The 27,274-nt window shown below is 44.0% G+C and overlaps 1 protein-coding gene across 6 annotated transcripts; it reads right to left on the bottom strand.

Annotated features, from left to right (window-relative positions):
• Positions 1-52: 52 nt before the first annotated feature.
• BTBD10 (BTB domain containing 10) lies at positions 53-27,011 on the bottom strand. 6 transcript variants are annotated; one of them, XM_066187190.1, is made up of 10 exons: positions 21,357-21,401; positions 20,638-20,739; positions 19,803-19,961; positions 7,419-7,612; positions 6,469-6,754; positions 4,742-4,844; positions 3,938-4,058; positions 2,738-2,935; positions 2,047-2,157; positions 53-1,114 (listed from the first exon to the last, which is right to left on the bottom strand). In XM_066187190.1, exons 3-10 carry the CDS (start codon positions 19,901-19,903, stop codon positions 804-806), a joined length of 1,425 nt encoding a protein of 474 aa, XP_066043287.1. In that variant the 5' UTR covers positions 19,904-19,961; positions 20,638-20,739; positions 21,357-21,401; the 3' UTR covers positions 53-803. The 6 variants fall into 6 exon arrangements, with proteins under 6 accessions (XP_066043287.1, XP_066043288.1, XP_066043290.1 ...); XM_066187191.1 differs by lacking the exon at positions 21,357-21,401 and having other exon boundaries at positions 19,803-19,927; positions 20,638-21,169; XM_066187193.1 differs by lacking the exons at positions 19,803-19,961; positions 20,638-20,739; positions 21,357-21,401 and adding an exon at positions 26,940-27,011.
• Positions 27,012-27,274: the final 263 nt, after the last annotated feature.

Below are 27,274 nucleotides of genomic sequence, written 5' to 3'. Positions count from 1 at the left end.
AAAGAAAAGCAACTGCTTGCAAAATTCGTAATTCACAGATAATTCAAGCCCATTAAAATAATGGAAACTTTATTTGCATGAAAAACTTGTTTACAATCATTAATAAATGAAGAATGAACCATTTGCATTTTCCTATTCCATGACACTTATGAAAAATGTATTAAATAAATATCTGTGAACAGCTTAAGGTAAGGCAAAATTTAAGATAAAGCCCCTGTCCGTTGTTCACGATTTTTGAACATGGCTCACGCTGCAAACAAGTGAAAAAATTCACTAAAGAACTTGAACAAGATGTTACGTGGGTCATTGAATCACGTCCTCAATCCAAAAACCCAAGAGTAAGTAGTTTTGTGCTCAACCATATACAATAACTTCAAAAGGGTCAATCTATTCCGAGCAAAACTATGTACAGTTAATGCCTTTGATAGAAGCACTTTGTTAGTATTGTGCAATACATTTATAAAAAATGGCTTCAAATTCCATTTCTCAACCATTTGTAAAGTGCTGCTATCAATTCCCACTCTGCTTCCTAACCCTGTGCCACGGCAGCGCCGCCGGGGCCGCGGAGCGGGGCCAGGCCAGCTCACGAGTCACCAACGTCACAAACCTACACAGACACGAACGTCACCGAGCCCAGCGCCGGAGCCGCGCTCCTCCCAGAGCAACCAGGCATCCCTCGGGGCCGCGCCAGGGCCCTGCTGCAATATCCTAAACACCGGAACACAATGGAGAAACTGGCGTTGCAGTGTGGGATGAGCTGAGAACAGTCACCGCGGGGAGCATGCTGGCGGGGGGCGGCGGGATCAGAGCGGGGGGTTCTGGCCCTCGGCCTCCAGCTCGCTGCCGCCGGGGGCCGGGTGCATGGGCAGGATGTCCAGCTCGTCCACCTGCGGCGTGGGGTGCATCACCACCAGCTGGTCCTGCGGGATGTCTGCCGCTGCCGCCGCCAGGTTGGTGATGGATTTGCTCTTCACGCACTGGAAGTCGACGTGCCGGCTCTTGCCTTCCTCCTTCTCCCACGACATGCGGATGAACGGCCGCTGCACGTAGTTGTAGATCACCTCGGGCCGCCCGCCCGGCCGCTTCTTCACCTTCTCCTTGTACGTGGGGTAACCTGGCAAAGGCAGGAGCACGGCCCCGTCACTCCCGCCCCATCAGCGCTGTTTTGCTGGGTTTAAGCCACCTCTCCCCCGACAATAACGTCCGTTTCACACATTACTGCATTCACACAGTTTGGTGCCACAGCTGTTCCTGGTCGAACTAAGAAATGCCAGCAGAAAGAACGTGCTATTAGCCAGCATTACAGGCGGGGCCGGTTCTCGTTTAGCTAAAAGGCTCCCACCTTGCTCAGCTGAAATCAGTTACTTTAGAGCTCACCAGTTAAAAGCATTTGCCTTTTCTTGGCAAATTACAAACGTAACTATGACAACTTGGTGAGTGAATGATCGAAATCCTGCTAATTATAAAGGCTGGATTCTAAAATATCTGGGTCAGCAATCAGGAGGAGAAAAATGTAATGCAAAGAAGCCCAGTTCTTACAGTCACGATAAAAATCAGATTACTCGGTGAGATTTTACAGAGCCGCCTCCTAACTTACATGATGTTTATTTCAGATCAGTATTTCTTTGCACTTCACTGATCCTCTGCATAGCTTTGTGCTTCCTGAAAGAAAATGTTTGCCTGCCACTTCTCACATTTTTCATTTCACACCCTGGAAAGGATACCGGCCCAAGAACACAATACCCCAAGCTGTACAAGTGCACTGTCACTCAGACAAAGCACAGAGAAGATTTTGTGTGGAAACTAAAGGGCAAAGGGCATGAGATGCAAGTGGTGAAGGCAGGAGAAAGGCAGACACAGCCTGGACGCCAGTCTGGAGCCCATAATCAGGTTTTCTAGCTCGGCACCATTGCCCCTCTGGCCATTCTGTCACTGAGCCTCAGCAGGAAAGGCAACGCCAACCTCCTGCTTTTCCAGCTACAGAAAAAGCAGAGACGTGCAGCAGACCCTGAAGGAGAGGGAGAGTGCCAGCAATGCTTCCCTTACCTTCGATGCCCAGTCGGATCTTCTTGAGCCCCCGTTCCTTCAGAACCGATTTGGCCACGTCTCTGTTTTCAATGTACTTGAAGAATCTATACAACTTTGTGCTGTAAATAACTAAAAATACATTTTAATGAGAAAAAAAAAATCCCTGTATTCAAATATTAACCTTCTAGCCTTGAAGCACAAAAGTTTGTATCTTTTCCCGTCTTTTGCTTTACTCCAGTATTTCTATTTCAGAAGAGGGGGAGGAACTCAGGAGAAAAACAGCTGAAGATACTGGGGAATGGGTTGGGTGCACATCTTGCAGGGAAGTACAGTCCGTTTACAGGTGCTTAAACTCACCATCCACACAACTGCACTACTCCAAAAATAGTAACACCACTTCTTTTCCTCAAAAAAACCTCTAGTTGTTCTCCCACAGTCAACATGACTCCTACCCAATTCTCTCCTCAAGCTCTTCCTGAAGAAGTATTTTCTTCCCCCTCACTGGTTGACAATACCTTAATAATAAAAATTAGCTTTTCTTTTTAATTGCATTTGAACATAACAAGCAACATATGCTTCTGTGAAACAAAATATTAAGCAGAACTAACCAAACTAAGAGCTTTATTTCTGTACAACAACTTCAAATCAGCGCATTCACTGCTCCCTCTATCACAGCATGGCCTGGTGGGAACAACGAGGATCAACTTACTTTGTGAATATTCCTCTCCCATTTGGGGGGGATACTCTTCATCCCAGTCAACAACATCATCATCTGTCAGCACAACGATGTGGCACTCCCTCTCCCCACTTTGGGCACTGGCTACCATCAATGGCAGAATCATTTCTTCCAGGTAAAACTCAAATTGCTTGCGAGCACCATCATTGGACAATTCATGCATGAGAGCACCTAGAACAAAATGTTAAGCACAGGCACATTTGAGAGCTTGGTAAAGAGATGAAGGCAGCAATAAGAAAGAGTAGATCTGTTCATCTTGTGGTATTACTGCAGCCAGGTGTAAAGACGCTTGGTCTATAAGCCTATGTAAGTTCAGACCTTGTTTGAATATTGACCAGCCTGTCCTGCAGATATTAACGTAGCGTTGGGCAGGCAGAGGAGTGACTTTGAGACCTCCTTTATGTTTTACTACTGCTAAACATTTGGTAGTTGTGCAAGGCTGCTCTTGGTTTTCCTAAAAGAAACATCATTTAAGCCAGCTGCTGAGAGAGCAGAGCTCACAACCCACGTTTCATAAGCAGCAGCTTAAAACCAAAGCTCCTCAAAGCCCTCACGGAAATCCCTGTAAGGACAGAGAGCTCGGGCATGTGGCAGGGTGGGTGGCCCTGCTGGGCAAGGCACAGGTGTCCTGCACAGCATTCCCAGCAGGAATGCCACAGGCTGGCCCTGCGCTGTACACACAGGGAGAGCACAGCAACCAGAGGCACAGACCAAGGCTTGGGCTGTGCTCAGCTGAAGGAGCTGGAGAGAACAGCACGTGCTGGGAAACCCTGGAGCAGCCCACTCCACCAGCAAAGCTGTGCTGCTGCCACCAGGGAGACAGCCTCATTCTCCGAAGCAAGGAGCTGAAAAAACGATCCTCCCTGTCCTCTGCAAAAAAGCGTACCACTGAATGTTACCGTATCTGTACTGCAAATGCAATCACAGAGCTAAGTATTCCACAGGGGGACCACAGCACAGAATCAGATGCGGAAATATCAGACGTTATTTTTCACAGAACATAAAGCCAATGGTTTTAGGGCTTTATTACATAAGAGATAAAAAGGGATGGATTCCATTCATGTAGTGCCAGCCATCTTCTTTATCTTAATAAAGGAGATGATTCAGAATTAACACAAGCCCACTTAAGTCAATTTGTAGAATTCAAATTATTTTAATAAACTCTGTACTTACTCAGATCTCTGCATTTTATAGTACTATACTCAAAGGAGATACAGAGATAGTCACATGCTTCTCTCAGTTCAGGAATGGATATCCCATCAGGACAGCGGATCACCCCAGTCTTGTAGTAATCCTGCAGGATGCACCGAGAAAAAAACACAATGCACAACACCCACCAACAGAAACACTTGGTCATTTCACTCGTGACACCTTCTGCACAAAGAAAGCCCCCAAAATGTCAGACAGCAACAAATGCTAAACTTTGTGAATCTTCCTGTCCTCAAATTTATCAGTTTTCAGAGCTGCATTCAGAGCAGCCAGTTATGGTTAAAATTGTTATTTAAGTGACAACTGTTAATACGGATAATTTTGCTGTCTTTTATCTGTACTTCACGGAGCTCTTCCCATTCCAAGTCTGCTGACAAAGCAGCCCAGCAGCTCTCCACTTCCTTGTGTGGATATTAAATAAGGGGCCATTAGCTGTGGGAAGTTCACTTCCAGTAGTCTGTTTCACCTCATTTCAGCTCTAGAAGGGCAAAATATACCTGAATCTGATGAACTAAATGCACAGGAAAAGGTGAACTGATTGCTGGCAGCAGTAATTTTTGGTTTCTTTCACGCGAAATTTCTCCCTCCCCGACTGTCACATGTTCATGTCTAGGAAAAGGGGGTTCATAGCAAGCATTTTCCCCCCTCTACTAAACAATATAAAGAGCAGTATCTATGCCATCCACAAAAGCTAGATATGCAAGTTGGGTTAAACCAAGAAGTTTTGGTTCTTAATAGTGCCTACAGTATTTGCCCCTAAAAACTCACCAGAATAGCACGAAACACAGTGGAACCAATTCCTTCAGCAACTTCATACTCTCCTTTTTCATTGGGCCGTGTGAAGTTGTGTTCTCTGCCCGATCCAAACATCCTGCTCAACAATGAAAGTAATTTGGGTTATGAATCCCTTGCTGCGGTTTTCTCGTTTGCAAATAAGAAAAATAAAACGCAAGAAATTGTACAAAAACTGCAGGGGAAAAGCAGTGCATTCTGTTCAGTGGGGATTACGTTTTTCACTTCATGATCTGACATGTCTTTTCTGACCACTCTTCAAGAAATAATATTTAGAAAAAGGCAGTCCAACAGGATACAGGCTTAAGGCAAATAACACATTATTATAGTTACTTTTACCTCCCGCTCCTGCTCAGTGTCCCGCAGACTGACATTGAGGGAAAGTGGGTTTATAAATAACCTGTGTGTTACAGCAGTAATTCCATATCCTTATTAACCTACTTTTCAATTAGCAGATGATAAAATAAGCTCGTTCCCTGAACCAGTCCCAAAGGGAGAATAACTCAGCACCACACAGTCACAAAAAATCCAGTGCATTAGGCAGCACCACTTACTCTGAGGCTGGGCATGGGAAAGGAAACTATTTCATTGCTTTTTTTCAGCTCATACGCTTCCAGTCTGTCTGGATATTTACATGTATGCATGTATTGTATTACATACAAGTGCTTTAAATCAATTACTTAATTCTATTGATTCTTACTTCCATTTATTTCCTTTGACAGTTTAGACAGAGCAGCATTTCTTGCCTTCTCTGTGACTCACCCAACTTTTCACAAAATAGGGATCCAAGGTACTATTTATCTCACGCTGTGGTGATTTAAACAGAGCAAAAATTGTTTAATCACATTTGCTACCTATACTGTGGCAAAGAGATTTACATACATGTATTTTAAATATGATCATATCCTTATGTGCTGAGAAATAGCTGTATTTTAATGAAAAAGCCAAAACCAAAGTGACAAGCCTTTCTTTTCTTTCTTGATGCAAGATTTTAAGTGGTGCCCTCTGCACTTGGACAAGGCAAAACCAACTAGAATTTGAGCAAGTCAAGAATTGAATCTTTTCCCTCCAAGCAAACATGTTAAATATGTTGCTCCTTGTAGTTTCTACAGAAAACATTACACACGTATTGTGGACTTGCATTCAAGTGTTGATCATTTCAAGCAATCAGCCTCTCTGCTGAGTGGTTCATGGCTGTTATACTGATTATTTGACAGTTCAGAAGATAAACAGGCTGAGCTTGAACATCATCAGGGTAGGCTATAAGCAAAATAAATTCCTTCAAGATTTTCCCCCTTGCTGTTTTGTCTACACTCACTATGACACTTTGTTTCGTGAAGCACCTAGCTTTAAAAATGAGGAAGAATGAGGCAACTGCAACACAGAAGCAATGCCCAGGAAGACAGAAAAAAAATGGGAACATCATGAAATGGAAACTTATTTATCAGCTGTCATTTCTAGGTAATAGACATCTCTTGGCTTCCCTGCCAAAACCAGAGAACTTGCATTTGATTCTTACTTAAAGACATTTGCAAACTGGCACTATTAAACATTAGCAAGATCAGCTGCAGCAATATGAGTCCAACAGCTTTTTAAACAGTTTAAATATCCATAAAGGATTTAGGGCTCTCTAAAACAGTTGGGGACTAAGCAAAAAAAAAAAAAAAAAAAAAAAACAAAAAAAAACCAAAAAGGATACAAACCTGCCCAACATTGTGTTAGGCTGTGCAGTGAAGATGGAAGGATCTACAACAAATCTGGTGTTGTCCACGATGAGCGTTACTCGCTCGGAAGTCCTGACATTCCGAGCTCCCTCCTTGCCATTTTCATACACAAACACCATTTCCCCACCGGCCTTGCAGCTGCCATCTGAGCTGGACTGGCTGCTGTTCCTGCTGCTGGTGCCCATGCTGACAACAGAACCATTGGGGGACGTCTTCTGGGGCCGGGGGCTGCTGGGCCGGGATGAACTGTGATCCTTCTCCCGATCTTTAGTGGCGACGAGGTGGAAGGAGAAAAAAACAGGAAATGAAATTAGAGATTTACGTGACTGCTATATAGTTTGAGTCCTTCCAGGCACAAAGCACATCAATTAGAGAAGTTGAGTGCAAATTATTTTGGTTAAATCTATTCTGGTTAAAGAAACTTTCAAAAATAACTGCCCATTTATGAGATTCTGAAGTTTGTATCAAATTCACCTCACCTTCCCCAAAAGTCTTTACAAAGAAAATTTACTACTCTAGTAGTGAAAAAGGAACTCAACATAACACAGAAGTTATTGCATCACAGTTGGTGCTACGTCTCAAAGAAACAAACCATGGTTTGTCACTTAAAAAAAAAAACCCTCTATTTCCTCTATTTCCAAATACCTAGACCCTACACAGTAAAGGGGAAGCATTCAGTCAATTATCTTCTGAAAATTAGATTGTTATTGTGATTTGAACTAAGTAAGAGGAATGCAGGAATACACACTGCAGACTGGGAAAAAAAAAAATTCCAGCCTATCAAAGAAGGGTATGCCCAGCCCAGGGCACATGTAAGAAATCCCTCTATTGTGCCATCAACAAATAACGCTTTTTACTGTATTCCTCTAACAAAATAGCGCTCAAACTTAGAGAATTTTAATCCTGAAATGGCAGAGATCTGCACACACCAGAATGATACTGTCTCGTTGGCGAAGTGACATTCCTGATGCATGGAGTGAGCTGAGATTCTGCTCTTTCGTGGGATGAGTCACGAGATCTGTCACTCGACCTGCGCCTGTCCCTCGATCTCTCGTGTCCACCGCTTGCACCATGCAGGCTCATTTTGGTGTAGTCTATTCCTTTAGCAACACGGGATGAGGTGCTGAAAACAGAAATAAGTGACACGTTCAGCATTTCAAAATTTCAGAGACGTCACACACATCTAAATTTTCAAGGCATTCGCACTCCGTGGACATCTTTCCAAGATTAGGATTATCCAGCTCCATTTTCTTTGTTGTACTCGTGCTTGTATTTACAAACGATTACTTGGAATATTAAGCAGACAGCAGGAATTATCTGTTTGCTGCTGTGTGATTTACAGAGACAGAACCTGACCAGCTGAGCCTGCCTGTGAAGGTGCATTCACACAAAGCTCTTCCAGAACGGGTAGGTCAAATACAAATGAGCATTTTATTTTGATTCTTACTGTTAAATTAAATGTTCTAATTAAATAATGAAATTAGAACTTAGGCGTCTTTTTTTTTTCCAGTGCAACCCATTTTGGCAAAACCTTCCCAGATCACAGGCTGACTTTACACTTTTCCTGCAACTTGCCCTTTGCAAAGGTAGTCAGTCTTAAATAAGGGGATGCATCAAGACACACCAGCCAAGAGTTTGTCTCTGCACATTCTGTTTTCAATTTTCACTTCCAATTTAAAAAGAACAATAGTAAGCCACCACAACCCAGGCAGCAAACGTGAACTATACTGTCAAAGCCACGACCTACCAGACTGTCAGTAACAAGTAAAATGTTTGTTCCAAATCAGCAAATTTATTATAATAGCAAAAGATGTTTTAGACTGTGATTGTTACATGACTCAAGTTACATTTTGGAATTATTTAAACTAGTCAGACATTTTGGAATTATTAAAACTAGTCAGTTTTGAGACCCACAACTCTAAGAAACTATCTAAAAATTAAAAATCAACTTGCAACAGCTATTGTTGAATTTACCAAAAATCCTTATACCTTCTATTCATCCTCTTTTAAAAGAGACAAATTTATGTCTGGACAGCACAGAACACAGACACGTCTGTGCCCTTGCACCCCACCAGAATTCCTAAAGCAGTTCCTTTGCTGTTTACCTTTCAAGTGTGGACATGACAACCCTCCTAATTTATGGGTTTAACTGAAGAAATTGCCAAAGCCTCAGGTAGTGGATAACCCAGACAGACACCTGCACAGCTACAAGGTCTGACAGACAAAGCAGAGTCATGATTTCCCAGAGGAACCTCAATGCCCCACTCGCTTGCAGCCTGCAGATCCCCTAACTCCCACCAAGAGACCTGAAATCGGAACAGCAGGAATGCTGTAGGAGAACACACAGAGGTAAGAGTGCTGGCCTAAGACAAGCACAACAAATAGAAAAGCATTCACTGGACAAGCAGCTTGAGCAGTGTCCTCTTTTTAGGTTGCCTAGAAGTAATGACAAAAAAAAATAAAAAAATAAAAAAATCAAGGCTTTCCATTAGCACAAGATGCTGCAGTTTCAGGTTTCAGCAATTGATAAGAAGAGGAGCTTTACTGAGAACAAAAAGGCTGTGAGAGATAAGTGTTCAGCACAAGGCAAGGAGTCAGAAATGTACCTCTCACTAAGGCAAAGGAGCTTCTCCCCGCCTGAACGAGGGCAGGATCTCCTGTCGGCAAAGCACAAGTTTGGTGCAGAGGGAATCTGCTGCAATCCTGTTCCCTGCCAAGCCTAAAATATGCTTCAGTAAGAAATGCATCTTTGGGATGTGGAGTCAGCCAAAGGTCTATTGAATAAGGGAAAAGAACTGCAAGCCTTGCTTCTGGCTGAAAACACTCAGATTTACAGTCCAAGAATAATGACCCAAGCACTTCCACTAAAAGGAAATTTCCTGAGGACTTCCAATGCAGTTCTGAAGGTATTAAAATTTATAACATTTCAGCATGGCTAACGTGCCTCCTTACTTGTTTTAGCTCTCTATGAGAGAAAGGTAAATTCTTTATTTTTTAAAGTGAAATGTGCAAAAATTTGCAAGAGTGAGATCTGCAAACCTCCAAAAAAGAAAAAAAAAATCAACAATCTAGGAGAACCTTTGCACCTTTCCTTTGAGACAGATATATACACACATAATATAACCATCTTAATAGATATAAAATAAGCCCCTAAATTATTAGAAACATGGATTACTGTCTCAAATTCAAGACCAAAGATTAGCCCCAGTTTAAACAGAACAATGTTCATTACTACTACAGCTAAATTTCCAAAAAAAAAAAAAAAAAAAAGGTGATTTTTTTTTTTAAAAAAAAAAGAAGCTCTGTGTGTTATCCATGCATTTATATTTGCATGCTATGGTACAATGAAAAGGGGGTGTGCATGTGTGGAGTACTCAAACACCTACATGGCAGTCTGGTGACAAAACATCTCTGCAAATCCCAATAAAGCCTCATGTGATCAGGCCTCTGTTGAAGCACAGCTTTGATCCTGGACCTGATAACATTTCCAGCCATGCTGTGAGAAAACAGAGTTTTGCAGGTGTCACATTTTATAGTATCAAAATGCATGACTCACTGTTTCTCAGAAACTGAAGAGCTCTATTTGCTTTAAATAAGGGAAGCGCGCTAGAAAATGAAACTGAGCCACTGTAATGGGATGCAGGCTTTCCACGTATTTTGGCAGAGCAAACACGAATTCCCCTTTAACAGGGAAGGCAATTAAAATGTGATTCTTAATCCAGAAAACCATCTAAAGCCATATTACCCTCCAAGCAGTGATTCAGAGTTCCCAGTGAAGCAGGGCAAACCCTAGTTAATAATCTCTTTCCCAGGAGCTGATAAGAACAGGTGCTACAGGAAGCGACACTGACTCAGCTGGCACCTCGCTTCCTCCTGAGCCGTGCCCCACAGCTGGACCTCCCTGACTGGGGCTACTTCTGCTTTGGTGCCAGCAGCCAGCAAGCCTGGAGGAGAGAGGCAGTGCTCAGGGATTGTCTATCCTGCTCCTTCTGCCAGTCACAACCATCCTGGCAGAGCCTGGGCCACCAGCTCCGCTCAGCACACCACACCAGGAGAGGCAGAGGCTTCCAGCTGGAGGAGGACACAGTCCCTGAATAGTAAATCAACTGCTTCTGAAACAGACAGATTAGTAAATAATTTCAAAGGGCTGTTGAAATTGCAGCTGGCCACAGCACTCATTTCTGGCTTCTATGTTGTACTTTCCTCCTTTAACGTACAGATGAATGCTAGCTGTGAGACCGACGCATCATCTCTTAGCCACAAGATGCAAGCCAAACATGCAAGATTTTTGAGAATTCAAGGAGTTTGGCTTGAGAAAACACTGGCTGAATCACGAATCTTCATTCATCTTAGTAACAGCCATCTCAAATGTCAATCTTCAATCTCATCACTGTTGAGTCACAGTTCACAAAACACAGTTCTTTGATCGGCTGGATGTGTACCTGACAAACCTGAAGTTCCACGTGTTCAATAGCGTGAGCACTCGGAGCAGTGCTACCCCCCTCGAATGCAACTTTGCTCTACAATGAACAAGAAAACTAACATGAGTTTAAATCTGAACAAAGAAAATACAGAGGTGGAACTTAGCATGTCAGAAGAGACAGGCATCGGACACCTGACTAGGAAAGTTGTGTCCCTGAGCTGCTCTATTGTTACTGCGATAAAGGAGCTCATTTGTGGCCAGCACACATGAAAGAAGACCTGTGACTTTTATTTTCCTGTCAAGAGGCTTTAGAAGAAGTTGCAAGTGTTCAGAGAAAAAGAAAGACGTCAGAACTACCAAGTAGTTTTGATTTATTTGATAGAAGCACTTGGTCACATCCTCTTTCCCCCCCTCTAAAGAAGCCAGTGGGGCCAGGAGGTTGTTTCTGCAGGGAATGCACGAAGCCTCCACTGCACAGCAGCAATGTCAGGGACTAAGCACCAAGCCGGCCCCAGTGACCAAGGCAAGACAAACTGGCATTCACTGGGGAGTTCCAGCCGTGATGTTTGCTGCAGCTCCCTGCCAATCTACACCAGTGGACATGGCACTGACCAAAGCAGAGCTGCCCCGTTTGAAGAACAGGCCAACAGGAACTCCCGTGGCCCACGGAAGCACCACGCAGACCAGTCACACCACCAGCACTCCTCCAACAGCAGCGAAACACTGCAAGTTCCCAGTGCCAGGAAGCCACGGCTGCCACGCTGTGCTCACCTGAAATCTCAGCCACAGCACCCAGTGGAGCCGGCACAGAGCCTTACTCCAAGCCTCCAAGAAAGAGATCTGAAGCTACAGTGACCATCTCACCCTGAAAATAACTGTTTGCAAAGTCAGCTTTCAACTGATTCCTCGGCTGGTGACCACCAGCTGCACTCTGGGCTCTGGGAGCCATAAGGCACAGCACTAACCCATAAGCAGAATTTTCTCCTGCGTGCTCAATGACACATTACATTTAATTTAAAAGCGTAAGAGAGGAAAAAGAACAAAGGAAACACCATTTGAAACCCTCATCCCTTCATCCACTAAAGCTGGAAAAAGCCCCATATATGTAAGGCCACCTAGTACCCAAAAGTTTATAAAAGGGAACAAACATCTTGAGTTATCAATTACTTTCCTACAGGGAAAAAAGCAAACAACCCCCCACCCCCAAATAAACAAGCCCAAACTAAAACAATCAAACGACCTCATGAATATTCATGTGTTTTGGCAATATTCACAAATCCGATACTCATTCTTCCCTGCCTCCAAAAGAATATTAGAACACGTGCTCTACACCCATTCAAGAACTTCAAAGTCAGTCATAGAAACTATTTTCCCCCTCTGACAGGGATCAAGGAAGGTCTGTCTTTGTAAGGGAATGAGGCATTTTCTTTAAAAGCAGTTGTCTCGTGAAGAAAAGCAAAGAAGCTCAAGGTTTTATTTAAGCAAATCTATTTAATATGATGTGAAGGAGGGGAAAAAAAAAAGTACCATCAAAATGGCAACTTGTCATAGTGGTAATGCTTCCTATTTTTGTAGTTAAGGGAAGAGCTGTTTTTAAAAAATGTAAATGTTCTTCAATTTAATGATGCTTTAAGAGTCATCTGTGGAAGGAGAGCTTCAGTTTGTCTTTATACATAACACCAGATTGCTTTGAATATATTACTAATTATTAAAATAAATCATTAGACCGAATTAATTCTACTGCCAAAATAATTAGCATGTATTCCAACACAAAAACCCCACGTGCATTCTACTGAATACTGCCAATAAATACGCTTGTTTTCTAAAACCAGCTCTTGTCTACACAGAATTATGGTGCTTAACCAACGTACTTATTACTCCCAAACCCATCCCGAAACCTTCAATAAATGAGAAGGACACAGCAGCGGAAAATTAACCAAGATTTTTACCCTTTCCCCTCATCTATCTTTTAAAAGTTATATTAACTCTCCTTACAGTATAAACTTAGATCCACCGTTTGCTGGAGTGATTCCCATAATCAACACTTGTAGAATCAGGCTATAGAGCTTTATCCAGACACTAAGTTACAGCTGCCATGCTCCGAGGCTTTAGAAGAAATCCCTTCTGCTCATCCTGCCAGGACTTACACAACGACAGCGCTTATGCCCCTCTTCCTCCCCCTCGAGCCTGTTCTTTGTCAGCAGACATTTCAATTGACCCGTGCACACAAAGGACAGTACTTTGCCTTTTCCTCGTTCTTCTCCTGAATAATGCCCACACGTTACTCCCCTTAACAAATACGCACCTTCCTCTCGTGTCTATCAGGGAGGAAACACAGAAGCAGGGGAACAATTTCGGAATCAGGGCACAAAGGAATTCCGTTCCTTCCAAAAGGGCAGCTTTGAAAGCCAGATCAGCATCCCTTGGCATTACTCGTCAAGTTCGGCATATTTGATACCTCCATCATCCCCTTCAGGAGTTCACGGCGCCGTCAGCGAGCCTCACTCCTCCCTCCATCCCTCCGGGATGAGCGAGCGCGGCCCCGCGGAGCGCGGAGAGGCGCTGGCGGCGAGCCGGGCGTGTGGCAGAGCCTGACTCAGCCATGCGTGCCGCACGGCTGACGTGTGACCCCGCAGCCATTGGGCCCCGCGCTGGCGGGCGGCGCAGCCAGCCCCGGCTGCCGCAGCTCCGCCGGCCCCGCCGCGGGCGCAGCGCCGCGGAGAGGTGAGCGCCGCTTCCCCGGCGCTGCTCCGGCTGCCTGCGGCAAAGCCGCGAGAGGTTGCAGGGGACGGGGCCGTTTGTTGCCGTGAAGTCTGCCTGGATTGGTATTTGAAGTGAATTCACCGGAGGTCGTAAGCTGGTGCAGCAAGAGCCTTTTGAGAACGAGACAGCACAACCTCCGTTTTTTAACTGCGAGCACCCCTCTTGCAGTTTAAGCATTACCCTTTTTCCAAGTTTAAGCTAGGGAAAATGTACTGTTCTTTGTGATAACTTGGACATCATTAGTATCTAACTGTATCAGTGTATTTACAATCAGAAATCGTTGTACATTTTCACATCAATCGGTCATCAAGGTGAGCCCACTAAGTATAAAAAGCAACAAAGCGAATTAATACACGAGTCGGCAAAATTTTCTAAAGGTTTTTTGGCAGGAGGATAACTGGGCACTATGAGACGGCTTTATTTAAATGATTCTTATTAGAATGTCTGCAGGCTGTTTTAAGGAGTCACAGTGCACTGGAGGAATAGCTTAAAAGTAAGTCCTACAATAAATAACAATCAAGATGTCGTACATGATGCAAGTTGAAGAAATGAGGAGGACTGTTCAGCAAATAACTGCTGTAATAAAGAGGGAAGTCAGTAGGAAAAACAAGAGGCTTGTGATTAGAAAGGCAGGAGAACATCGGCATTCCGGGCTGAGGAGTCAGCTCTTTACACATGGAAGGAAGATTTCTGCTTATACAATTTCAATTACCCGAACCACTGAATTTTCTCCTGGTTTTAGGGCTGTGTGATGGTTCACACAAGCACCCTCCCCATGCCCCAGGGGAACAAGAACCGTCCATCCGCCTTGTAAACTCTTTTTTCCCTTCAGTATAAGCCAAGGAAGACACGGCTATAATAAGCTGCATAAAAAGCATGCTGGAAAAACCTCTCTCGGGCATTTTTTGCCTCTAATAGAACAGTCCCCCAGCAGCAAAGGAAGTGCCCTGGTTCCCTAAATGGGGTCTCTTCCCCACAGCAGAATTAGGATGTGTTTTCTTCTTTACTCCTACATCAGATAGAAACAACGTGCCATGGATGGATTGGCTCCCAAATCCCACAAAACCACCCCTCAGGACAGGACACTCACCCATCAAATCTTACAGAGGACACAGTCCAGAAGCCACACTTCACTTGGGGCTCCGTGTAAGGAAGCCCTCAGAAAGAATCCTCACTGCTTAATTTGGGGGCTGCCACAGGATCTTCCTCCAGCTCGAAGCAGAAACTCTGTCAACACTTTCCACCCTCAAAATTCTTTAATATTCACATAACTCTGGTCTTCAGTGGGTTCTCTCAACCATGAGTAATGTACTCCTCAGTAATGCAGTTCCATTTCAGGAAAGGATCTCATGAGTGGAGTGTTCCGTTGCCAAAGGGATTTCTTAAAGCAGCAAGGACTTAACCTTTAGGAGGGAACACATTCACACCTTATGACTTCTATCAAGCTACCCAAACACAAGACCTTCCTAAAAGAACATTTATATACCAATTTCTGCTCCACTTTCAACATGGATGTTAAATAAAAATCAAACTAAGAAGCTCAGAGTAGTACTGTCCTCCTCAGAACCGGAAAGGATTTCCATTTATTAAAAAACAGCTTCAGAAGTTCAAATTCGAAAGAACTGGGGCCAAACACAAACTCTATGCAGCCATTCCAGTTTCCATTCTCAGAGAGTAAAGGTACAAACAATGAAGAGAAAAGTTGCCCATTAAAAAACTCTAGTTCTGAGCATAATCACCTCTAAAGTGATTATGCCAAAAGTCCACCACAAATAATATCTGCTAACATTTGGGAAAGGCAATTTGGGTGCTGAAGAAGCTCACGAGGATTTAGTGCGTGGTTTTGCCCTGGAAGCTGCTAAGTTTCCCTTCTCAGCAGTGTCAGGAAGGTGTCATTGCAGACATGAAGGATGTCAAAAAGGAAATAAAAACCCCAGTCCCCACAACTCTTAAGATCACTCACTATACATTGGGTACCTTACAAAAGATTAACAGACTGGTGTTTTTTGGAAGTTATCGCTGAGTGCAGCCCATTTTTCTGGATTCCAAGACCAGCTCTTCCCAGCCCACCTCAGTTTCCCCTCAGGCCTTTCCACCCTGCTGCCTACAAAGCCCAGATGAGGAGATTTTGATCTGCCAGGCTGAAATTAGGAGCAGGCATGTTTGCAGTGAACTGAAAGCAGGTGATGCACAGCACGACCTGAGCCCGTGGAAAATCAGGCCTCATTATTTTCATGCCATACCTTGTACAGGCCTGCCCCATGCTGCAAAACATTCAACTGCAGGGATCACAGGAAGAGAAATCAAACCTGTCCCACAGTGGAAAACAGGTTATACATTTTGATATCCTTTCCACAGATGAGAAAGGGACTCTTCTGGGGATGCTTCATCTACTTTACAAAATGCTGAGACATGTGGCACTTCCATTCACAACCCATGAATGAATCCTCCCAGCAGGCAAAAATAATATTGGGAGGGGGAAAATCCCAGCATTTAGCATCTGCACAATAACTCCTCATCTATGGAAAAGATGAAAAAAGCAACTGAAAATTTTCTAAGATCCAAGGGTCAAAGAGTCAAGAATCAAAGCAGAGCCACATTTTGTTCATAAATGCAGTAGTGCAGGCAAGACTTTGCATCTAATAGTATCTAAACAGAATGAACAAATAAGAAACGGTCAAAAGGGACTAAAACAGAAGCAGATTTAGAAAATAATTAAATCCAGGACAAATCTTAAGGAAGAGGCAAATTTAAACCAAAAGTTTTTCACTACAACTCTAGAAAAAGCACTCAGTGCAAGAGAATGAAAGTCTTCCAACAACAACAAAAACTCCAACACTACAGAGAAATTACATGTGGGAAACTAATAGCTGATGAAAAACTGAATAAAAAGTACAGAACAGCAACCCCTAATAATGAAAATATGAATTCAGAGACCACTTATTTAAACCTTCACCACTGTTAATCCAACATATGGCTCCTGAACATTTTCTTCCATCTTACCCAGGTACTGAAATAAAAAGCACCTGCAATTTTCTGTAATAGCTTAGACAAATAAGGCTGTTTGTATGATTATTTAGTCATCTTTAACACCATATAAATTCACCCTGACAGGCTCGGCAGATTTATACCAGGGATCATATGCATTATATTTTTAGTCCATATTTTCCACATCTCTCCCTTCTGAGTTTACCATTCCACTGCCCATCTCAGAACAAGTGAGAAACAGGAGGAGAGAGAACAACAGTCCAACTTGGCAAGTTTATAAAACCGGACACTCACTAAATCAGAGAGAACAGGATATAATGCTGACCTGTACGAGGATTCAATCCATTCCCCTTTGGACAGCTCGGCCCCAAACAGACCCCTGGCCTTCCTTGCTGCCACACAAGCCCTACACACAGGGCTGCTCACAGCCCCTAGATTATGTTTTCTATGAGTCAAGAAAATTATCTAAGCTATTTTAAGAATGTTAAGGCTGGAGGATTAAACACTCCAAAGCACCAAGAAGTGACAAGCTAAGCATCTATCTCCTGTTATTACTCCCTCGTTGAGATTATTTATTACAAAGCTCTTATTTCACCATTATGTTTTTCAAACCAGAAGTATTCTCTTCTTGATGATAACAAGGAGTATTTTGAGTAAGACAAACAACACTGGAGTACTCAAACCTTTTAATGTAACAGTTCTAGTTATATTATTACAACTTATGATGCTTCCAAATACACTTTTCCCCCCCTTTCACACTGTATTTTTCACTTAGACTTTCACTTGTCTGGAGGAAAAAGTGTCAATTAAGTCAGAGACTATAGTAATATGTCTACATTCAGCCACACAACATCCAATTGTTTTGTTCAGGCTTTTGAATAAAGTACACCATTTTCCAATAATTAGATTCTCTGAAGTAATCAAGTATCTTAAAGGAAGAAGGTAACAAAATATTTATCTTTACTTTTCCCTTATTCTATTATAATCTCCAACTATTATTTAGAATCCCATTCTCAAAGATTTCCAAAAACACTTTATTTGGGGAAAAAAATAAAAATGATCAGATGTAGCTTGAGTACTCTATCCCTAGCACACACGTTAAGTTTCCATAAAAATGCTGCTCAGCATTGGAAACAAATTGTGTTTTGCCAGAAATACGTCCAATAGCTGCAATTATCTTTCAGGCATAGATTTCCTACCTTTTGATGTGTGACCCTTGAATTCAGATTGCATGAAATGATCAACAGCAGCTTTTCTGAAAAGCACAGGCCATGGGTGTCCTTGAGTTAACTCCTATCAGCATCAAATAATCTTTGCAGAAAGCTGCACAGCTTTTTATTGAAACATTTCCCCAAAATAGATAATCCACCCCGGACCACACATGGTCAGACATGTGTCCTGTTCCTCTGGGCTGGATTTACCCAGCTGCAGCTTCCAGCTACCACACTGTATTTCAAACTTGTCCACTGACTACAGCTCATCACCATAATTTCTGTGACTGATCCAGAAGCCATTGTTTAACCTTTGGGTTTTCCCTGTCTCAGAAGATACTCAGCAGCTGCTGTACCTCCAGGGAAGATGTTGATTAGAGGCAATTCTGAACTGCTGACACCAGACTTGCAGACACTGCCCACCCAAGAGCCCTTCTGACCACATGATGTTGCTGGAGACTTGTGTTCCCAGCTCTCCCTGCTGTGGCAGCGTCATGTCCTTGACAGGTGACAAACAAGACCGTGTCCTTGGCAGGAGACAAACCAGGCCCGTGTCCTGGGCTCCCTGCTGTTAAACCCTGAATTTGGTCACATGGGTATTTGCCCATGTCAGACCTCTCCGAGCACAGCTGCTAACGAGCCCTTTGCAGTCCCCAACAGCCCCATGAGGGCTCCTCTGTCCCGGGGGAGTTTTAGGTTTTATTCCAGACCCCCGGTCACGGGAGGCTGGAGCTGAACCCCCCGGCCTGGGCTCAGCACACAGCCCCATCCTACCCAGGCTGTGCCACACTGAAATCCTAAAAACGGGGCGGCATCAGCCCTCCCCCAGACACCACCACCTGAATAAAAACATCAGCTGCGCAAAGCTACACCCCACAAACCCACCCTGACCAGCAGCACCAGCCACCCTCTGCGAGTCTGCTTAACCACTCCATTATCCACAGCACAGGCCTCTAATTACACGGCTCTCCCCGTGAGCCTCTTAATTACTGCTGCATTCTTTTGTCCTGCCCTCTTGGATTTCTCACAATCATTCAAGAATTAATGGCAGGAAAATAACCCACGGTATTAACTGCCCACAGGACACTTTGGACAACACTTGAGCCTAGTTTATCTGCATCTATACAACTAAAAAGTGAAATGAGTTGCTGGTATTGAATATGCTCCTTAGCTCTTTCCCTATCATCTTGCCAGTAGGAAAGCTTGAATAACTAACAATTTTAGCTCGTTAACAGAGACGTTTCAGTTATATTTAGCACTTCTAAAAGGGCAAAGTACTTAAAAGATAGGCACTTATTTGAATGCTTAAATATCTTTCCAGCAATATGTTTCTTCTCATACATTTGCAAGGTGACTAACTGCTTTGCTTAGTCCATTTTGGAACACTGTACGCTGGAAAAACACTAATTAATTTCACCATTTTGACAAATCAAGAAGCATTTAAAAAAACCCATTCTTACTGTGAGGATGCAGGCAAAAGCAAGATATGACAAACAGCTTAACAAAGAAAGTGCAACGGAGAGTGATACAGGCATGCAAGCAACTGTTAGTTCTCACCATGGACAAGTTGCACATATTTTAGGGATGTACCTTCTAGCAAGCACCCCCAAAAAATTCATAGATTTAATCACTCAACCGGTGTTTTGATATGCACACAAGGCATTTAGTGGGTTTTGGTTTGGTTTTGTTTTTTCCCCTTTTTTGAAAGAAAAAGATTAAAATGCAACCCATGGCAAAACAAATCTAAGCACAGATTAGGGAAGCTGACAAATCAGGTCAGAAAACACCTTTTAAAAGAATTAAGAAGCGTTCCTTGTAAGAAGAATTACAACGTTTATGACAGGACTTGCCACAACCAGATACAGTAGCCTTTAGGATGGACTTTCAGTGTAGTTTTTGAGATGCAATAGATGGGACACAGCACCTACCTTGAATGTTTACAAAGTTTACGAGGTCTATTATGCAATTTCCGATCCCAATTCTCTGGGTCACTGGAGTTACTGTCATAAGGATGAGGCCGTCCTGCCATTCCACTGCCAGCTTCCTCACACTACTGCTCTGAAAAGCACACATGCAGCACTCACAACCTACATTAAGAGAGCAGTGTTTACCTTTCAGTAATGCCACACAGGAAAAAAAAAAAAAAGTCAGACATGCAGAATTTAGTGTTGTTAGGTTTTGATTTTTTAAATGCAGATTACAGAGAAATTCAGGATACACTGAAGCAGAAATTGCACAACAATAATATTTTACACATTTTGCTGATACCTGCACTAAAAAGAGGATTTTGTTATGAGAAATGTAGTTCTATAAACACTGGCAGGCAAGTTCAATTTTGCAACAATTAAATTCACTGTGTCCAAACAGAAAAGTCACTGGTTACAAAACACAAAACAAACATACCATGATTTTCTTTCAAATGCACAAAGTTAATGCAAAGGAGGATCCCAAGTGGAGAACAGAGACCAACAGTTTTACGATTTGAAAGGCTGACCAAGAGGAAAACAGAATTAACATTTTTATCTGAGTCCTCGCTCCAAAATGCAATCAACACCAATCCTTAGAAACGCTCAGCGTGGCCCAGATTCACTGACTTTTGCAGAAAAGTCACGAAAGCTTAATAAAAACAGGTATAACAACTACCCTTCCTTAAGTGGGGTCTGATGTTGTGTTCACCTCCCTTTAGAGTTCTCTCACAGATCAAACCACCCTGTGACTGTCAGCAGAGACAGCCACTCTCCAAAGACTGGTGTCCAATCATACCTCTGAGTGACACTCGTGGCAACAGAGTTGGGAAATTCAGAACCACCTGGTTACAAAAACGATAAAGCAGCCACAAGTGATCAGCTGATGAGTGCAAAACATCTGAAAAAAAAATTGAATTACAGACAGATAAACCTTCCAAATCTATTATGTTTCTTTACAATTTTAAGCTACATGTTGTAGAAACATCATCTCTCTACCTCATGCCACCCTTAACAGACTTGTATTACATTCAGTGAAATATCCTACGTGGAAGTGAGTCCCAAAGCAATTCCGACCTCTTTAAAACAAAGTTACTTCTCAAATAAACTCTCCTTTAAGTCATGGAAAATGGAATAGCTCTCCTGGCAAATTTAGATTCTCCTAGCTAAATTTAGACCCCAAAGTTTTTATTACAGGGGGAAGGAGAGAACAAGCTTCTTAAAAATGTTGGTTGCATCCAAGTTTTGCTTTCATGTTTGGTTTTAGCCAAGCAAACAGGTTTAATACAAAATATACAGTCTCCACCACAGGGTTGGGTCTTTTTCCTGTTACAGTTTCTATGACTATGTGCACTTTGATTGGAAGACTCCTAAGCTCAGGTGTGTCCATACAGAGTCAGTAAAAGGAAAAAGCATTTTATTTAAAATTACAGGAAATACTCAATTTTCTCATTAAAAAAAAAAAAAAGAAAAGAAAAGAAAAAGGCAAGCCCTGATAAGCATTTCATTGTGTATTACCTGGAAAGTCAGGTTAGCAAAGCACAGTCAGAGTGTGAGGACATTACACAGAGAAGGTTGTAGGATCTACACACATTTATCAGGAGAAAGAAGGAGAATCCTACAGCCTGTGTCAGAACAGAAAAAATATTATTAAGGAGACAAGTGGAAGGAAGGCTGGTTTCTAAATCCAGGAGCAGTCCTTCCCAGCTCAGGTGCAACACCATGCGCACAAGCAAGGCAAGAATAAAGACATTTTGTATCCTGAGTTGAAACAAACCGTGTTCATTAGACTGAGCCTCTCCAGCCAGGTCCACAGGGAGCCTTGCTATTCATGGCAACAACTGCGTGCGGAACAATGTCCCAGGGATGCCACAGCTCCCACCTCCGCTGGGCCCTGCTTCCATCCCAGGCTTTGCCAAAGCACCACGGCAGCTCGGGGCTCGTGGAGCACCCCAGGTTTCTCGACAAGCCGTTGTTTCTTTGCACAAACCCTCTCTTCCCTTCAAAACCATCCGAGAGATTTACAGACACCTCACCCTCTCAGGTACACGCCAAAGCAGGTGCCCAGTTCTGACTCTTTGCATAGAGGCCAATATTTGAATTTAGCTTTTGCATTCAAAAGATGTGCAGAAGCAGCTGGTTTGATGAGAACTGCAGCTGCAAGGCCAATTTAAAGCCACTTCCTTAAATTGTCTCACACTCCCTGCCTTCTTATAAAGAAAATTCAACAGGAAGATGCAGGTCCACACACACTCCAAGGAAAAAGCCTGTTCAGAGCAGGATCAGCTCCTCCATGTGCTTTGCTCTGCAGCTCCATGCTTAAGCCCTTACAAACAATAGATGCCACACAAGGACAGAAACAAATGGAACTGCTTCCCATGAACAGCAGCATTCCCTTCTCCCAGCACACGGGGAACCCCAGCAGTGTCACTGCTGAAGTGCCGGGCTGGCACCCATCTCAGAGCCAGGGCACAGCTATGAAAAGAAGGGAAACAATCCCAAGTGTCCCAAGCTACATCTTGTGAAACTTCTTGTTTAGTTCCAAGCATATCACAGTGTGAACAGTCTTCCCTCCATCCTCCACTCCACAGGATCTCAACAATTAACACTTCTCTAAAAAACAATTTGCTGTAACTCAGCCAATTTTCTTCTCCCTGACCACTGCTGATAGCGCTTTTGTGCAGATTATAAACAATTGTACTTCTCAATCTTATTTTAAGTTTTAACAAACCTTTAAGACTATAAATAAGGAACTCTTTTGTTTTGCTCTGTTGAAAATAGTTTCTTTTCTCAATTAGAAAAGGCTGTATAAACTCTGGGAAGTACCTAACCAGTCATCCCGATTAATTTTTAAACACTTCTGCAAACACAATGGTTCCTGCAGCAGAAAAGATGTTTCAGCTGTGGTTTGTTTTTTGGGTTTTTTCCCATGGATTCACACTGCAGGCAATAAACAAAGCACGTTCTGAGGAACATTCTGACCTTGTGTACAAGAGAAAAACAAAAACAAAACAAAAAAAAAAAATCCCTGCAAGAGTACCTGGCCCCAAATACTATTCTAAGCCTTCCATGAAAGCAAGGAAATGCCGCTGAAAAGGCACTGGGAGCACACGAAATAAAGAATCAAATCCAAACACCCTCAGCAGATCACACAACACTGGCATATTGGCCAAAGTGGTTGGCATTCTCGTTGGCTAATTAGCAATTCTCCAGGTGTAAAGAATGATTTCATACCCTTCTACAGAAAGCAAATACTTCAGGGAATCATCACAGGGAATAATGGGAAATCAGGAAGCAGACTTTAATTTCCAAAGCTTTCAGCACAGACAGCTAGAGCACTTCAGATTTGCTAAGATCAACTTTAAGCCAGAATCATCACTAATTTATGGAAGTTGATGGCTACTGAAATACGAGGGAATTTTAAGAACCAAGTGAGTCTGAGAAGTTAAAAGTCGATGTGGTAGAGCCACCCCAGACATTGCAAAATACGGTCATTAACGTGTTTACAGCACTACTTAAAGAGCTCATGAAAGGATGCATCATCCACCAATTTGTGCTAGATGTTGAACAGATTATTTTAAATAATACTTAAAGGATATTCAGTGCTGTGCCATGACAAAATGAAACGCACAAAGGCTGCTGAGCAGATCGAGCAAGATTCAGACAACGTCAGGTGCTGGACAGAAGTGGACATGCACTTTTGTGAAATGCAGGACTTGCATTTTTCAAGGCACTGCAGGCCAGCAGGGGGGTAGAAAATGCTCTCTGGAAACCTTTCAGGAAAGAAGTAAAGCTAATCAACACCAACATCAAGGCATTTCCAGCCAGCCAGTCGCACTGTAATTGCTGAGAATACCTGTAGGCTGCAAAAACCTGGAATCTTACTAAAAAAGCTGATTACAATAGCCTGTGATTTTGAGGCAGGGGGCCAAGATGTCTCCTGGCCACCAGTTCATCAGGTAGAACAAAGATCTGCTGCTGAAACGGCTCCTGCTGTCAGAACTGAGGACGACATTCAAATAACTACCACGTAATGCTTCAGGCATCCACTCAGCTCTGAGCTTTGGTCAGAAGCATTTCCAAAAGCAGGACAGGTTTCAGAGGTTCCTCTGCTCTAACCTGCTCTCCCTTCAGCGAGGTGCACTGGGAAGGTGAACCAGGATAATCGGGAAGGACAAAACCCGGCACTAGTTGTGACAAAGAAGCTCCAAGACTCAGATTAAATATTTAGACTTCCTGCAAGGGGTGACAGTCTGCTGTTCACTGCCTCCAGTGATCAAAGCACAAAAGCAGCCAACAACAAAAAGGAACTTCCAAGTCCCAGATTTACTGGGAATGCAAGCACGGTGACATTACATCCTAATTAAGAAATGCAGTTCAAAGGACACATGCTCATAATGCAAACACCACATACCATGGAAATCCACACCTGCCAAGTGAGTTTCTTGCAAACTAGTGCAGACACCAGTCACAATTCAGCCATATAAAACAGCTTTATAAATTATCATCACTGAAATATTATCAAACTGACACTGATTAAAGCACAGTTCAGAGGCATCCTTTGCAATACAGGCTCAACATCAACACAGCAGGTCAGGATTAAAGCTCCTGAGCTTTATGAGCAAGTGGGGGGAAAAAAAGGAAAAAAAAAAAACCAACCCTGAGCAGTCACAGGAAGCTGATGGTATTCCTACCTCCAGCACCATAAACAACAGATACCTGGTGACTAGCCTGCAAGCTTTAACTTTGCAATTCCTAAAGGGAACACGATGATAAAACAGCTGTTTGACACTGGAAGCCTAAAAAGCAAGGAGCAGATGACTCCCAGCTCCCCCTCTGTATTGGGGCTCATTGTGTGAAACCTGCCTGCAAAGAGCCCAGAGAATGGAGCAACTTCTCCCTCCAAAGGCAGAACCGTGGCTCTGAGGGCAGGAAAAGGGAGCAAACCCAACTCCTCGCCACTGGCCCCAGCCCTGGTGGCCCTCCGAGACACGGAGGGCAGGCACAGGGCTCCACCACACCAGGGAGGAGATGAAGGGCACCAACCACATTTCCTGAAGGAACAAGCAAGGTCTGTACCCATGGCTGTACCCAGCAGTGACAGCACATCTCAGCGAGCAAGAAAATCCACACGCACACACACAGAGTTTTTCACACCTGAAATGAAGTCTAAATTAGCTTTTATACATATTTTAAAGAGATGCATACTTTCATTGATAAGCAGCAGCACCAAGGCCAAGATTTAAGCAACAGGAAAGCTGTGCTGAAAGGAACTGGCACAGGATGAGGTTCTGATTTTTGTGTATGAACACAGGACAAAGCAGCCCCAGCCTGAAGCACACAAGCTGCAAAAACACACAGTTTATAACAGAGTGACAGAAAACCCAACAGTGATGACATCTGTTACTAATTTAACGCACAATGTCATCCACACATCAGCTGTTCACCGTTTCCAAATGCAATTGTGCCTAAAAGGAAAAGCGGGCTTCAAGAAGGAATTCAGTGTGGGATGTGAAAGCTGCTTTAGCTTGTTGTCTTTCTTAACCCCCCCGGGTTCCCTGGCAGTAACACACAAACACAAACGTGCTGAGAGCACTCCCCAGAGCAGCCTCACACAGCACCACCTGCACAGAGGGCAGCGACGAGCACAGGCAGGATGCACCATGAGGTTTGGAGACAGAAATGGTACAAACCCAGGGGTAACACTCAAAGGCTTTGGGCAACCTGGGGCTTGGTAAGAAAAGAAAATAAAACCTCTGTGATGTTTTGCAAGAGACTCAGTGCAAGACAAAGAGACCTGCCAAGCACAGTGCAACAGTCTTTCCTTGTCTACAGGGCAATGGATTAAAAAAAAAAAAGGGAAAAAACAAAATCGTCCAGTTCCTTTTGACTGTACTTGTGTTCGAGCCATAGGAATTCCAGGTATCTGACACCAGATGATGCAGAGACACGTGTTTGAGGTCAGAAAAAAAGATAGCAAGTGTGCACCACAAGGTTGTGAACTCTGAATGGTGTGAGGTTGATAATTTGAATTGTTTCTCTGTGACATCGGGTTTTTCTGGCAAACCTAGGAAGGAAAGAGAGCATCTTCCACGGAAAGGATCAACAAAGCTGAAGCAACAACAGAGCCAAGTCGTCTTTAAATGAATCACTGAATGTGATTCGTGAAGAATACAGGCAAAGGGAAGTAAGGAGAACAGCGTCAACAGTCAAAAGGCTACTGAGAAGCCAGATTTTAAGCATGTATTCAAATTTGTAAGAGGCAGCCAACAATAAAGAACAAAAAGACACAAGGCTCAACCACTCCTTTGGACAAAGAAGCCAGACAAGTGACAGGAACAAACCTGAGAGAGGTCTATGATGGAGCTCGATCCAAATTCTGAAAGAAAAGGGTTCTAAAGTGACACACTGGATGCGACCAGAGATAAAGAGGAAAAAGACGCACACACAGTAGCTACAGACAAAGGTGAACACAAAGAAAAAAACTAATGACAGACAACTGCAACAAGTAATTGCACTATGATGGATTTATCATATTAACAGCTGATCCTTTCTGCAAATAAAATATGGTTATATAGAAAAAATAATTGCAAAGACGCTGAACTCATTACAAAATGGTTAGAGTGGGTAAATGACTGCTCAGGAATCACACGACGCCTGTCAGGCAGTCCTGAGCAACACCACTGCTTCGGTACAGGCCTCACAGCGACTGCAGGTGCTACCAGTGAACAATACCAGGCGAAAAGCAGGAACTTCAGCCTGCCCATGACACAGAGCTGCCGGGGCACGGCGGCAGGCAGATCCGTCTGCGGGGCTCGGGGGGGGTGAGAGCACCGCAGCTCAGCTGGCGGCCGCCGGCAGCGGACGGGGCGCTCCCGGAGCCTCCCCCTCAGGAGCCATTCCCAACTCACCTGGACGCGCTCCGCTCCGCGCGACCCTGCCGCCGCGCGGGGCTCGGACCGGGGGATCTCCGGGGATCCCTCCCAATCGCTCAGGCCCTGCAGCAGGGGACCCGGCGCCGGCCCGGCCGGCGGGAGCCCCGGGCTGGCGGGCCGAAGGCTGCCGAAGGCCCGCCCGCCACCCCCGTCCGCCCGCACTCACCGGCTCCGGCGCGGCCGCCTCCCGCCGCCGCTCCGCCAGGCCCGGCTCCGCCGCCACCTCTCGCGAGATCCGCCCCCGCGCAGCGGAGGAGGCGGTGGCAGCGCCCGCATCTCGCGAGACTTGTGGGGCGGGGCGGGGCGCGCTCGGGACGCCGTTGCCAGGGAGCGGCCGGGGGCTCCGTAAGGGGCAGCGGCCGCGCCCGGGGAGAGGGGGGAAAACCCCGCAGTTTGTGAATAAAAACACAACGGAAAAATGCCGCGGCGAATGAAATAAATTAACAGAACTGAAATCGCGACAAGCCGCGTAGAAACAAGATAAATCCCACGCTCAACCCG

The sequence above is a fragment of the Chamaea fasciata genome, unplaced genomic scaffold (assembly GCF_029207755.1).
Source record: "Chamaea fasciata isolate MVZ Bird 193981 ecotype frontalis unplaced genomic scaffold, bChaFas1.0.hap1 SCAF_7, whole genome shotgun sequence".
NCBI classification, from domain to species: Eukaryota; Metazoa; Chordata; class Aves; order Passeriformes; family Sylviidae; genus Chamaea; species Chamaea fasciata.
Note: the sequence above shows the minus strand (reverse complement) of the source record. Positions and strands in the feature narration are given on the sequence as shown.

What these genes read in the sequence shown, in the direction of transcription:
- BTBD10 (XM_066187189.1), bottom strand. Translation starts at nt 13,342, where the DNA reads ATGCCAAGGGATGCTGATCTGGCTTTCAAAGCTGCCCTTTTGGAAGGA. An exon ending in CTGATAGACACGAGAGGAAG is followed by an intron (nt 7,613 to 13,217) that starts GTGCGTATTTGT and finishes TTCTGTTTTCAG; the next exon opens with CACCTCATCCCGTGTTGCTA. An exon ending in GATCCGACTGGGCATCGAAG is followed by an intron (nt 1,115 to 2,046) that starts GTAAGGGAAGCA and finishes TGCCTTTGCCAG; the next exon opens with GTTACCCCACGTACAAGGAG.